This window comes from Carcharhinus amblyrhynchos, chromosome 11, assembly GCF_965287045.1.
Source record: "Carcharhinus amblyrhynchos chromosome 11, sCarAmb.v2.hapA, whole genome shotgun sequence".
NCBI classification, from domain to species: Eukaryota; Metazoa; Chordata; class Chondrichthyes; order Carcharhiniformes; family Carcharhinidae; genus Carcharhinus; species Carcharhinus amblyrhynchos.
In genome coordinates, this window is record NC_137334.1 from 19,696,124 (window position 1) to 19,708,538 (window position 12,415).

Below are 12,415 nucleotides of genomic sequence, written 5' to 3' on the forward strand. Positions count from 1 at the left end.
ACTATGGGCAATTTAGCATGGCCAATCCACCTAACCTGCACATCTTTTGACACTACGGGGCAATTTAGCATGGCCAATCCACCCAACTTGTACATCTTTGGACACTAAGGGGTAATTTAGCATGGCCAGTCTGACTAACCTGCACATCTTTGGAATGTGGGAGGAAACTGGAGCTCCCAGAGGAAACCCATGCAGACACAGGGAGAACATGCAGAGAAGTGTGAGGTAATTCACTTTGGTAGGAGCAACAGATGTGTCGAGTATAGGGCTAACGGGAGGACTTTGAATAGTGTGGATGAACAGAGGGATCTAGGTGTATGTGTACATAGATCCCTGAAAGTTGGGAATCAAGTAGATAAGGTTGTTAAGAAGGCGTACGGTGTCTTGGCGTTTATTGGTAGGGGGATTGAATTTAGGAGTCGCAGCGTAATGTTGCAACTGTACACTACTCTGGTGCGGCCGCACTTGGAGTACTGTGTGCAGTTCTGGTCCCCACATTACAAGAAGGATGTGGAGGCTTTGGAGAGGGTGCAGAGGAGGTTTACTAGGATGTTGCCTGGTATGGTGGGGAGGTCCTATGAGGAGAGACTGAGGGATTTAGGGTTGTTTTCGTTGGAAAGAAGGCGGCTAAGAGGGGATCTTATTGAAACATATAAGATGATTAGAGGTTTAGATAGGGTGGATAGTGATAGCCTTTTTCCTCGGATGGAGAAAGCTAGCACGAGGGGGCATGGCTTTAAATTAAGGGGGGGTAGTTATAGGACGGATGTCAGGGGTAGGTTCTTTACCCAGAGGGTGGTGAGGGATTGGAATGCCCTGCCTGCTGCAGTTGTAAATGCGCCTAGTTTGGGGGCGTTTAAGAGATCTATGGATAGGTTTATGGACGAAAAGGGATTGGTATAGGCTAGTGGGTCATTGTTTTTGTAACTGGTCGGCGCAACATCGTGGGCCAAAGGGCCTGTTCTGCGCTGTAATGTTCTATGTTCCACTCAGACAGTGACCCAAGTGGGGAATTGAACCCAGGTCCCTGGTGCTGTGAGGCAGCAGTGCTAACCACTGTGCCGCTTAAATAATTCTCAACTCCACTTTCCCACTTTAACCCCCCAATTCCCTTACTGATTAATAATCTACCTATCTCAGCCTTGAGCATATTTAATGATCCAGCCTCTACATCCCTCTGCATAAAGAATCTTACGGATTCACCACCCTCTAAGAGAAGAAATTCCTCCTCATGTCTGTCTCCAGTGGGTCCTAGACTCTCCCACAAGAGGAAACAACCTCTCAGCATTGGTGACACAGTGGTTAGCACTGCTGCCTCAGAGCGCCAGGGACCCAGGTTCGATTCCTGGCTCGGGTCACTGTCTGTGTGGAGTCTGCACATTCCCCCTGTGTCTGCGTGGGTTTCCTCCAGGTGCTCTGGTTTCCTCCCACAGTCTGAAAGATGTGCTGGTTAGGTGGGTTGGTCACGCTAAATTCTCTCTCAGTGTACCCGAACAGGCGCCGGAATGTGGCGATTAGGGGATTTTCACAATAACTTCATTGCAGTGTTAATGTAAGCTTACTTGTGATACTAATAAATAAACTTTAACTTGAACTTTAAACCCCCTGAGAATCTGATAGTCTCACTTCCCCTGCCCAGCCTCCCTGCCCACTTCTCCTGCGGGCAGATGGTGTGGGCAGGGGAAGTGAGCAAAGGGACTGGATAGGGAATGTGGGTAGGGGAGTGGGCAATACAGGGGGCAATACAGTGCTACCTGTCATTCTTCTAAACTCCAATAAATACAGGCCCTGTACCCTCAATCTCTCCCCAAGTCAACCCTGCCATCCCCAGGAGCTAGGATCAGGTGTTAATACTCTGGGAGAGTTAATACCCATTCCTAATTGCCTCCTGCAAATCAAGATTATCCAAAGCCCCACTCCCTGCCTCGTAACTCACACCGTTCCATCCCGTTCCCCGATCCCCCCCCCCCGGAGCTGCAATTTCTCCCGCTTGAGCAACACCCCAGGTTAAAAATGACCATCCTGATTTTTAAATCCCTCTGTGGCCTCACCGCTCTTGATCTCTGCCACCCGCTCCCGTCCTACCAGCCTCTGAGCTCTTTGCGCCCCTTTCAATCCCGGCCTTATGCCTGATCTTAATCGCTGTGCCATTGGCGGCCGTACCTTCAGCTGCCTGAGTCCCAGGCTCTGGAATTCCCTCTCTAAATCCACCTCTCTGTCTCTCTCTGTCTCTGACCTCTATCCTCCCCGTGTGACTCAATGTCATATTTTCCTTCCTGTGAATTGGCTGGGGGATATTTCGTTACGTCAAAGGGGCTATATAAATGCAACTTGTTGTAATTCCCAACCACCCCCCCCGTCCCATCTTTCTCCAGATGTTGGGAGATGGGTGGGAATTTCTCTGCTCTCAAATCTGCTTTTCCTGGTTCTCTGTGAGTGACTAATATCTGTGCTCAGTTTTGGGAACACTAAGTTTGTGATTTATTTCCCACAGGTCTCACACACCGTCACCCTGGATATAAAGAGGTAAAGATCCCACCTGCGGCTCCCTCTCACTACGGGAGGGGGGAGGGGGTTCCTCAGGTTGTAGGTGTCACCACCGGGGCTGTGTCAAGGACAACCTGGGGGGTTGTCGTATGAGGAACGGTTGAGGACTCTGGATCTGTACTCGTTGGCATTTAGAAGGATGAGGAGGGACCTTATTGAAACTTACAACATACTGCGAGGCCTGGATAGAGTGGACGTGGAGAGGATGTTTCCACTAGTAGGAAAAACTAGAACCAGAGGGCACAACCTCAGGCTAAAGGAATGATCCTTTAAAACGGAGGAATTTCTTCAGCCAGAGAGTGGTGAATCTATGGAAGTCTTTGCCGCAGAAGGCTGTGGAGGCCAGGTCATTGAGTGTCTTTAAGACAGAGATAGATAGGTTCTTGATTAATAAGGGGATCAGGGGTTATGGGGAAAAGTCAGGAGAATGGGGATGAGAAAAATATCAGCCATGATTGAATGGCGGAGCAGATTCGATAGGCCGAGTGGCCTAATTCTGTTCTTACGTCTTATGGGTTTCAGGGCACTGCATGTCTTGACCAGGTGCTGGGAGTGGGCACAGGAAGTGAGCAAAGGAACTGGACAGGGGAAGTGGCTTGGGAGTGTGGGCAGGGGAAGTGGGTAGGGAGTGTGGGCAGGGGGAGTGGGTAGGGAGTGTGGGCAGGGGGAGTGGGTAGGGAGTGTGGGCAGGGGGAGTGGGCAGGGCAGACACCTCACTGGACTCTGTCTCACTTCCACTCACTGGTATCTAACACAAGGCCACAGTTCCACTGGGCTTTAACTCCACCCCCTCTGCTCTAGCCCCTCCCCCTTTTCCTCAAGCCTGTCCCCTTCTGCCACTCCCCTTCACTTTTACTCCAGTCCCCCCTTACACCAGTCACTGCCTCTACTCCAGCCCCTCCACTATACCCCAGCTCCACTCCTTTACCCCAGCTCCTCCCCTTTCCTACAACCCCTCCCTTTTCCCTCTAGCGCCCCCTTTTCCTCCAGCCCCTTCCCTTTTCCCACAGCTCCTCCCCTGTCTCTCCAGCTCCTCCCCTTTCCCTCCAGCCCCACCCCTTTTCTTCCAGCCCCACCCCTTTTCCTCATCCTTTTCTTCAAGCCCTCCCTTTTTCACAAGCCCCACCCCTTTCCTCCAGCTCCTCCCCTTTCCCTCCACCCCTTCCTCTTTTCTTCCACCCCCTCCCCTTTTCATCCAGCCCCTCCTCTTTTCCTCCAGCCCCTCCCTCAGGCCTCTATTCACCCTAGGGCTGGACGGGCCTCCCTTTTGCCCTCACTGTGTTCAGTCTGCACTGTCTTGCTACTGTCTGGCTGTGACCCCTCCCTCTTTCTGTGCTTCAGTCCCTCCCCCTTGGGACCACCCCTCCTCACTGACGAATGGCTCCAGCCTGCCCCCCGTCCTGGGCAACAGAAAAGCCCCACCCTGTGAGGTTTAGCTCCTCCTTCTCTGGGCTCTAGCTCCACCCCATTCTCAGTAGCCCCTCCCTTTCAAGCATCTAGCCCCACCCCTCTCTGTCAATGGCTCCTCTCCCTGTGGAGTTTTGCTGAGTTCCTGTTCGGGCTGTTCCCTTGCTCCAAGCAGTGATCCCAGCTCCTTCCCCGCACCCCCATTCCTTCCCCTTTGCTCTCCCACCTTCTCCATATCCTGAATCACCCTCTCCCCACTCACAGCCTCTTACCTATTCGACCTGGCCAAGTACTCCCGCTGATGAGCTGTGACATTCCTACACTTTGCTGTCCTGTCCCCAGCTCCGGGAGAGGCCGGGCTTGCTGCTGGTTGTGGTTTCAGAGTTCTCGGTCTCCTGACAAGGACCCTGTTGTCAGGAGTCATGAGACTGGAGCTCTGTGACTGAGCAGCGAGTCTCTGGCCTCGCTCCCAGAGTGCTGTACAGGGAGAGGTAGAATGTCCAAGTGGAGGAAATGGGGAAATTTCTGCTGCTGCCCGGGATCAGAGTCCAGTCCGTGGAGCGTTCCGAGTGAAACCGGAGTTTCCTTTGAGGTAATTCTGGCCTGTCAACTGAGGACGATGAACAGTACAGAGGCGAATGTATATTCCAGACAGAATTGTGGGTGTGATAACGAACCCCTCCCTTGCCCCCCCCACCACAAGGCCCATGGGGAATCACTGATTGATTGCCCCATGAGTGGAGTTCCCCTGGTAACAGGCAGTGGAACCCAAATACCTGAGCTTTTTATAAGGCAGGCCCAAGACTGGGCCTGCTGAAGTGTAGTCCCAGGCAGGGGCTGGTGTGTGGATTCACTGTGCATGCCATAACAAAGGATGTTCCCTTCCAGTTGGGTGGGCCATGGCCTGTTACCAGGAGAACTCGTACTGAACGAGCCCCACAGGGAGGTCAGTCAGTGATTCCCCCATGCCTGACTGGGTTTATTATAGTGTGGAAAGTGAGTTATTATATTGGTGATGAGAAACAAGGAACTGTTCGGACAGCTTTCCCCTTTAATGGCCCCGATTAGACATTGAGGGAGAGATATTGGAAATGTCACTGATTTGGAAACTGGAGCTTTACGATGTGGGTGTGGAGGACTGGCCTCAGTACACCAAAAGAATGAAAGATTTTGTTAGGAAAAATGGGATAGAAGTGTCCAGCAGAATGTCATTCTCCTTACCACTTGTGGGGCCCGGGCATCCCTGGATTTAAAATCTTTTCACGAGTTAATATAGTATCGGACCTAAAACCATCTGTTAGACCACAACGCTCCAGATTTAACAGGGCAACTAGACTCCCTGGGGAACCAGCCACTCAGTTCCTGATGAGACTGCGGTGGAACGTTGTGAGCACGGGTCAGCACTCCAGGAACCGTTCAGGGATTGGTTATTCTGTGGAATTAATAATACTGCGACCCCCCCAAAGAGTTGACCCAACTCTCGACCTCAAGAGAGCCATAGAATTCCCAGGAAGACATGGAAAAGGGGCCCAGGAGCTTCAGGGGTCCAAAGTTGGTACCGTCCTCAGCCTTGGGTGACCACCCCCCCCCCCCCATACTGCAAAACCAAGTCCCCCGCAGGAAACGCTCATTTCTCCCATTTGCTGCCAAGAAAGGGCGATTGGAGTCAGAGGCTGCGAGATTCCAGAACCGGAAGGGAAGTCTCTCCACAATCCAGTGAGGAACAAACGTATCCGTGCTTGTAGTCATTGCGTCCGTCCCAGGCAAGGCTACCGAAACAGGCCAAAGGGAAGAGCTATCTCAGGACAGAGTTTACAAATAAACCAGCCCGAGAATGGGGATTTGATGCAGCTAAATTGCGTTACCGCACCCAAATTGGCCCCAATCCAGATTACACTTCAGGTAAATGGCCCCCTCTAGCCACAGGGATTGCTGTATCTATTATTGCGAAGCAAACCTTTAGGGGTTCTGATTGGACATCTTGCCTTTAAGTCTGTGGAACATCAAGGTTGGACTGGCCACCTACACTGGGGAGCCTTTATATATTGTTGGGACCACTGGAACCCCAACTACACAAGGGTGATAGACAGTCTGACTCCCCCTATTGGTGGTGCAAGGAGCAGGGCCCAGCCTTATGGGAAGGGGCTGGCTACAGAACATCTGCCTGGATTGTCAACAGATCTTCAAAATGGGCACTGGCAATTTATACAAAGGCATTGGGAAATGTTCCAGAAGACCTCAGAAAGATGTGCCAGGGTCAAGATCTACACAGAGGCCTGACCTAAATACTTCAAGGCATGACTGGTGTCCCCATATGCCAAAGTAGAGGCCAAATTGGGATGTCTAGAGGAACTTGGCAATGTACGCCCAATTTGCTGAATGGGCCACGCCGGTAGTCGCAGTTTTGAAACCTGACAATTCAGTCCGTCTCTGTGGCGATTACAAATTGACAGTCAACAGAGCCTCCCACTTAGACAGATAACCGTGGCCACATGTGGAAGACTTATACATGAAGCTGGCTCTTGGGTGATGTGACATGAGCCATGCCTATCTCCTTCTGGAATTTGAGGAATCATCCAGGAAGTACGTCACAAAGGATTGGAGGAATATTCTTGGTTGCACTATGGGGTGTCTTTGGCTTGTGCCATTTTTCAAAGGGCGAGGGAGAACATCCTCCAAGGGGTGCCCGGAGGGGTGGCCTCTCTGGATGACGATTTAATCTCAGGCGTTACAGTAAAGGGACACTCGGAGGAAGTCTTATGGCTTTTTTCTGATGCTGGCATCCGATTGAAAAGGGAAAGATGTGTGTCCCAGGTGAATGAGGTGACATACCTCGGGTACAGAGTTGACAAGGATAGATTGCACCCTGTCAAAGGTGAAGGCCAGGGAAGGGGATCCCTCTCCAAGGAACACAACAGAGTTGAAGGCTTTCCTCGGTCCCATAAATTATTGTAGAAAATTCATACTGAGCTTGTTGACTGCAAATACGGTTCCAAAAATGGTGGTGCCAAATGCCACAAGAGAAAGACTTTGCAAACGACATACAACATTGGCCATCATAGTAGCCCATCATGACCCACTGAGACCACTCATTGTAACCTGCAGTGTCTCCCCCTATGGGATAGGAGGGATATTGTCACGCCATTGGGATGATCCAGAATGTCCAATCACGTAGGTGGATGTAGAGAGGAGGTATGCCCAGATCGAAAAATGTTTGGCCGTGGTTTTCGTGGTAATAAAGTTCTACCAGTGTAGTTATGGTCGGCATTTCACCATAGTAACCAATCGCAAACCTCTGCTGGCCCTCTTCAAGGTGACTCCTCCCATCATAACACACTGGATCCACTGTTGGCACTGCTATGAGGTGCCCATGACTGTACCTCAGAACATTGTCCAGGGAGATGTGTCAAGAACATGGATGCTTGTACCACCTGCCGCTCCCCACCAGCCTACACTCACCTCCGAATATGAACAAAATCGTCATGACTTCATAGACACTCTGCCAATACGTGCCAAGCAAATCCAGCCATGAACCTACGTTGGTGAAACTATGTCTGAAGTGGTGGACACAAAGATGTCCTACAAAGGATTTGGATCCTTGGCTGGAATTTTACTGGCCCTCCTGGAATTGGAGCGGGCGAGGGCCAGAGCATGGAAAGGTTTGTTGATCTCGCGCGGGACTTTAGGGTTTTAGGACAACGAGGCCATAAAATCCCGAACGACATCTCTGGAAATATCAGGAGTTGAGTACAGAAGATGGCATCATCTTGTGGGGAGTCCAGATGGTTGTCCCACATCCAGACCAGCCACCAATCCTGCAAGAATTGGACAATGGCCACCCAGGAATTTTTAAGATCGAAAGGCTTGCAAAGAGCTCGGTCTGGTGGCCAGGCAGAGACAGTGATATTGAAAAACCTGGCCAAGCGATGCAAAACCTGCCAGGAAAACCAAAAGGCCCCACCAGCAGCCTCGCTGCACCCTTGGGAATGGCCGTGGAGACCTGGATGTGAGGACATGCAGACTGCGCAGGGCTATCTATGGACGCCATGTTTTTTTAATTCTCATCAACGGTTCACTCAGAGTGGATCAACATGCAATGGATAGCCTCCACTTGTCAGAATGTAACCAGCGACAACTTTGTATTGGATGAAATGTGACCAATGGTAACAAGCTGTAAGGGTCAGCTGACCCAGTAGACCATGGAACCAATCACAGAATGATGTGACAGTCAGCTGACTCACCATAAACCTTTGTTCCCGATGGTGGGGGAGCCCAAAACCAGGGGTCACTGCCTGAGGATTCGGGGTAGGCCATTTAGGGCAGAGGTGAGGAGACATTTCTTCACCCTGGTGAGCCTGTAGAATTCATTACCATAGGAAGTAGCTGATGCCAAAACATTGAATATGTTGAAGAGGTGGCTGGATATAGCACTTGGGGCGAATAGGATCAAAGGTTATGGGGAGAAAGCAGGATTAGGCTATTGAGTTAGATGGTCAGCCATGATTGTAGTGAATGGTGGAGGAGGCTCGAAGGGACGAGTGGCCTCCTCCTGCTCCTATCTTCAAAGTTGCTATGTAAATAAGAACCTGTTGGGAATGTGGGGAGCTCGGAGTGGCCCAGGATGAGGCCCCAAGTTTGGAGTAATGAAGTTTCTTTATTCAACCCTTCCTCTGATTTATAAGTTGGAGTAAATTTTGTTATATTTTTTATTGTCTGCATTTGAAGAGTTCCTGCTGAAGAAACATCCATAGTCTCTTACAACACCACAGAGAAACTCCATCAGTCCTTTTTGGTATACATGGTATATCCAAGGTTTGCGTGACAGACAAAGGGACCCTGTTCACCAGTGGGGAGTTTCCAACCTTCATGAGTACGAATGGAATAAGGCACCTCTCATCGACACCCTGTCACCCAACAGCCTGGCTGAGTGGGGCGTCCAGACAACTGGCAATGTAAAAACAACCCACAGGTTCTCCAGAAACAGAGCTCCGATGCTTTCCTTTTGAACCACAGGATTGTGCCGACAGCAATAGCCTCAGGGGAGTTACTGATGGATTGACTAAGCTTAGCTGGATGTACCCAAATTTGGCCAGCAACACCGAGTTAGAACGGAAAGCCCAGAGAAGGGGCCGCGATGGTCCGAGGCTGGAGAGAGACTTCAAACCGGCAGATACAGTCCACGTGAGGAACTCCAGACAGGGCTCTCAGGGATTTATTCTCAGAAAAACAGGTCTTAATAGGTGAAAAAACTGGGGAGAAGACCTGAAAGAGACATGTAGATCAGCTCCGTCACAGGAACCCTCCGCAGAGACAACTGATTGTATGGACTGGCATCCTTCACATCGTCTCGTGGGAGGTGAAACTCCGCCTTCTCGAACCGGATGATGGAGATTGTGGTTCGGACGTGGAGACAGAGGTGGCGGGCACCCAGTCAGAGGTTGCCACCAAGAATGAGCCCCCGGTAGTGACTGTTCGCTCACCTCTCCCCCCAACCAGACCTTACAAGCGATGGAGATAAGGGCTAAGTGACAGAGAGGGCCCCATCGTCATGGGAATGAGGGGGAAACCCTTGGTCTCGGAGGGGGAGGAGGAAGGGGGTGTGATAGCCCCAAGAGGCTCATAGGGAACTACTGATTGATCTCCCTTTGGGGCTGGTTGAGTACGAGTTCCCCTGGTAACAGGCAGTGGTCTGCCCAGCTGAAATTCGTTATTTGAGCCTTTTATAAGGCAGGCCCAGGACTGGGCCTGCTGAACAGTAGTCACAGGCAGGTGCTAGTGTGTGTGTACACCATAGTGGTGGATTCACTTTGCATTCTGTAATAAACTATGTTCCTTTCCAGCCAAGTTTCCTGACTGTGGGAGAATGAGGTAGAGAGTTACGTTGATTGAGTTGGGTGAACAATGGTGAGGAGGCTCCGGTGGACTGGTTGGATTGTATTGACATTCCTTAGTTGGATTTGTGTGTGTAATTCTATGTAAAAGATATGTTGGAAGAGGTGAATTGTGGTCCTCAGCTTGCTGCTAGTGGGCAGACCAGTCAGAGGTGACAGTAACTGGAAGCTTTCGAAAGCGAGGTCTGAACGCAGAGAGCGAACAGCGTCAAGGAGCCAAAGACTCAGCAAGCTCGAGATCTAAAAGCAGCATTCAGAATCACCAAGACTTACCGGCCCACACTGGAAATCTTCAGATTAAACCACGGTTAGCTAATGCCTTTCCGGGGAACTAACCCTGGGATTTGTTAAATTTGCACTGTGCTTGTTTTCCGATACAGTCGTTGGGAGGTAAATAGGGAGGGGTTCTCCAACAGGTTCCTATTGGGGTGTCTAGGTGTGGACGGGTTTATTAACGGCCCAGGCTGCTGCTGCTGGTTTTGGGCCTGGGCAATGTAGTGCCAGCAATAGGCCCTGCCCATAAACGCACCCCCAACAACAGGCTCCTCCCATAACCCCACCCCTAACAACAGGCCCCTGTAACCACACCCCTGCCCACAGGCCCCTCCCATAACCTGTCCCTATCACCATAAGCATCCCATAACCACACCTCTAACAACAGGCCCTCCTTTAACCCCACCCCTAACAACAGGCACCTGTAACCACACCCCTGCCCACAGGCCCCTCCCATAACGTGTCCCTATCACCATGAGCATCCCATAACCCCACCCCTAACAACAGGCCCCTGTAACCACACCCCTGCCCACAGGCCCCTCCCATAACCTGTCCCTATCACCATGAGCATCCCATAACCACACCTCTAACAACAGGCCCTCCTATAACTGCACCCCTAACAACAGGCCCCTGTAACCACTCCTCTACCCACAGGCTCCTGCCATAACCCGATCCCTATCCCTGCGCCTCTCATAACCACACCCCTAACAAGAGGTCCCTCCATAACCACACCCTAGCAACAGGCCCCTCGATAACCACATCCTAACAACAGGCCTTGCCATAACCACACCATAACAACAGGCCCCTTGATAACCACACCCTAACAACAGGCCTCTCCATAACCACACCATAACAACAGGTCCTTCCATAACCACACTATAACAACAGGCTCCCCCCATAATCCTGCCCCTAACAACAGGCCCTTACATAATCACACCCTTAGCAATAGGCCCCCCACAACCACACCCTAAATAACAGGCACCTCCCATGACTCACTCTGAACCACACACCCCTCCCATATACCCACCCCTAATAACAGGCCCCTTCCATAACAACACCCCAACAGATCTCTACTGTAACCCCTCCCCATCAGGTCCCTCCCATAACCCCACCCCTAACAACAGGCTCCCCCCATAACTACACACCCAACAACAAGCCCCGCCCATAACCACACCCCTAACAATATGCCCCATCCCATAACCACATCCCTAACCCCAGGCCTCTCCCACACTCAGCGGCCAGGGATTGCTCTGGCTGTCTGCTGGGATCTCCCTGACTCTCTGCCACAATCTCCCTGACTCTGTTGGATCTCCCTGCCTCTGTGCTGGGATCTCCCTGGCTCTGTGCTGGGATCTCCTGGCTCTCAACTGGGATCCCCCTGGCTCTCTGCTGGGATCTCCCTGACTCTCTATTGGATCTCCCTGCCTCTGTGCTAGGATCTCCCTGGCTCTGTGTTGGGATCTCCCTGGCTCTGTGTTGGGATCTTCCTGGCTCTGTGTTGGGATCTTCCTGGCTCTCTGCTAGGATCTCCTTGGCTCTCTGCTGGGATCCCCCTGGCTCTCTGCTGGGATCCCCCTGGCTGTCAGCTGGGATCTCCCTGGCTCTCTGCTGGGATCTCCCAGGCTGTCTGCTGGGATTCCCCCGGCTCTCTGCTGGGATCCCCCTGGCTCTCTGCTGGGATCTCCCTGCCTCTCTGTGCTCCTGGATGATGCACTGAAGTGCCTTGAGTGGGGTTTGAAGCCACCACATTCTGACCCCTGAGCTGTAGTGGCAGGAGAAGTGTGGGTGTCCCTGGGGGGACCACATGGCATGGCTGGATTGGCCAGGGAGGAGGGTCAGTGAGGCCGGGCGGAGCCTCTGGGTGATGGCAATAATCCCAGCACTGTCTCGATACGAACGCTGTTTTCTCTTTTCACAGCTGACTGAGGTCGCTGAATCGCCAAGAAGCCCGTTTGTGTGCGAGCCCCGTCTGTACCACACGCTGCAGACCCGAAAACCCAGCGGGCACCGGAATCGCAGCAACAGCATTCCGATTGGCTGCAAGGCCTACACCCAGGGCCACCAATGGGTATGCTGCATCAACGCTCATCTCCGTATCACTGCCCCTAACTGTCGAATAGCTGACCCCCATCCCCAAGCCTACTGTCAACGCCATGCCTTTAACACTGTGACGTACCCCTGTAACCTCCTCTAGACCTATCTGTGGGAATGCTCAGTGGGTAGCACTGTCACCTCTGACTCAGAAACTTGAGGATTCCAGTTCCTACACCCCTAACAACAAGCCCCTCCCATAACCA

At 51.8% G+C, this 12,415-nt stretch overlaps 1 protein-coding gene across 1 annotated transcript in view; it reads left to right on the forward strand.

The window, feature by feature from the left end:
• The window catches only part of cdk15 (cyclin-dependent kinase 15), a 57,596-nt gene that overhangs the window by 15,180 nt on the left and 30,001 nt on the right, over positions 1-12,415 (forward strand). The window contains exons 2-3 of the mRNA XM_080198688.1: positions 2,495-2,526; positions 12,037-12,186. Coding sequence (XP_080054814.1) covers positions 2,495-2,526; positions 12,037-12,186 — 182 coding nt within the window. The remainder of the gene's footprint in view (positions 1-2,494; positions 2,527-12,036; positions 12,187-12,415) is intronic.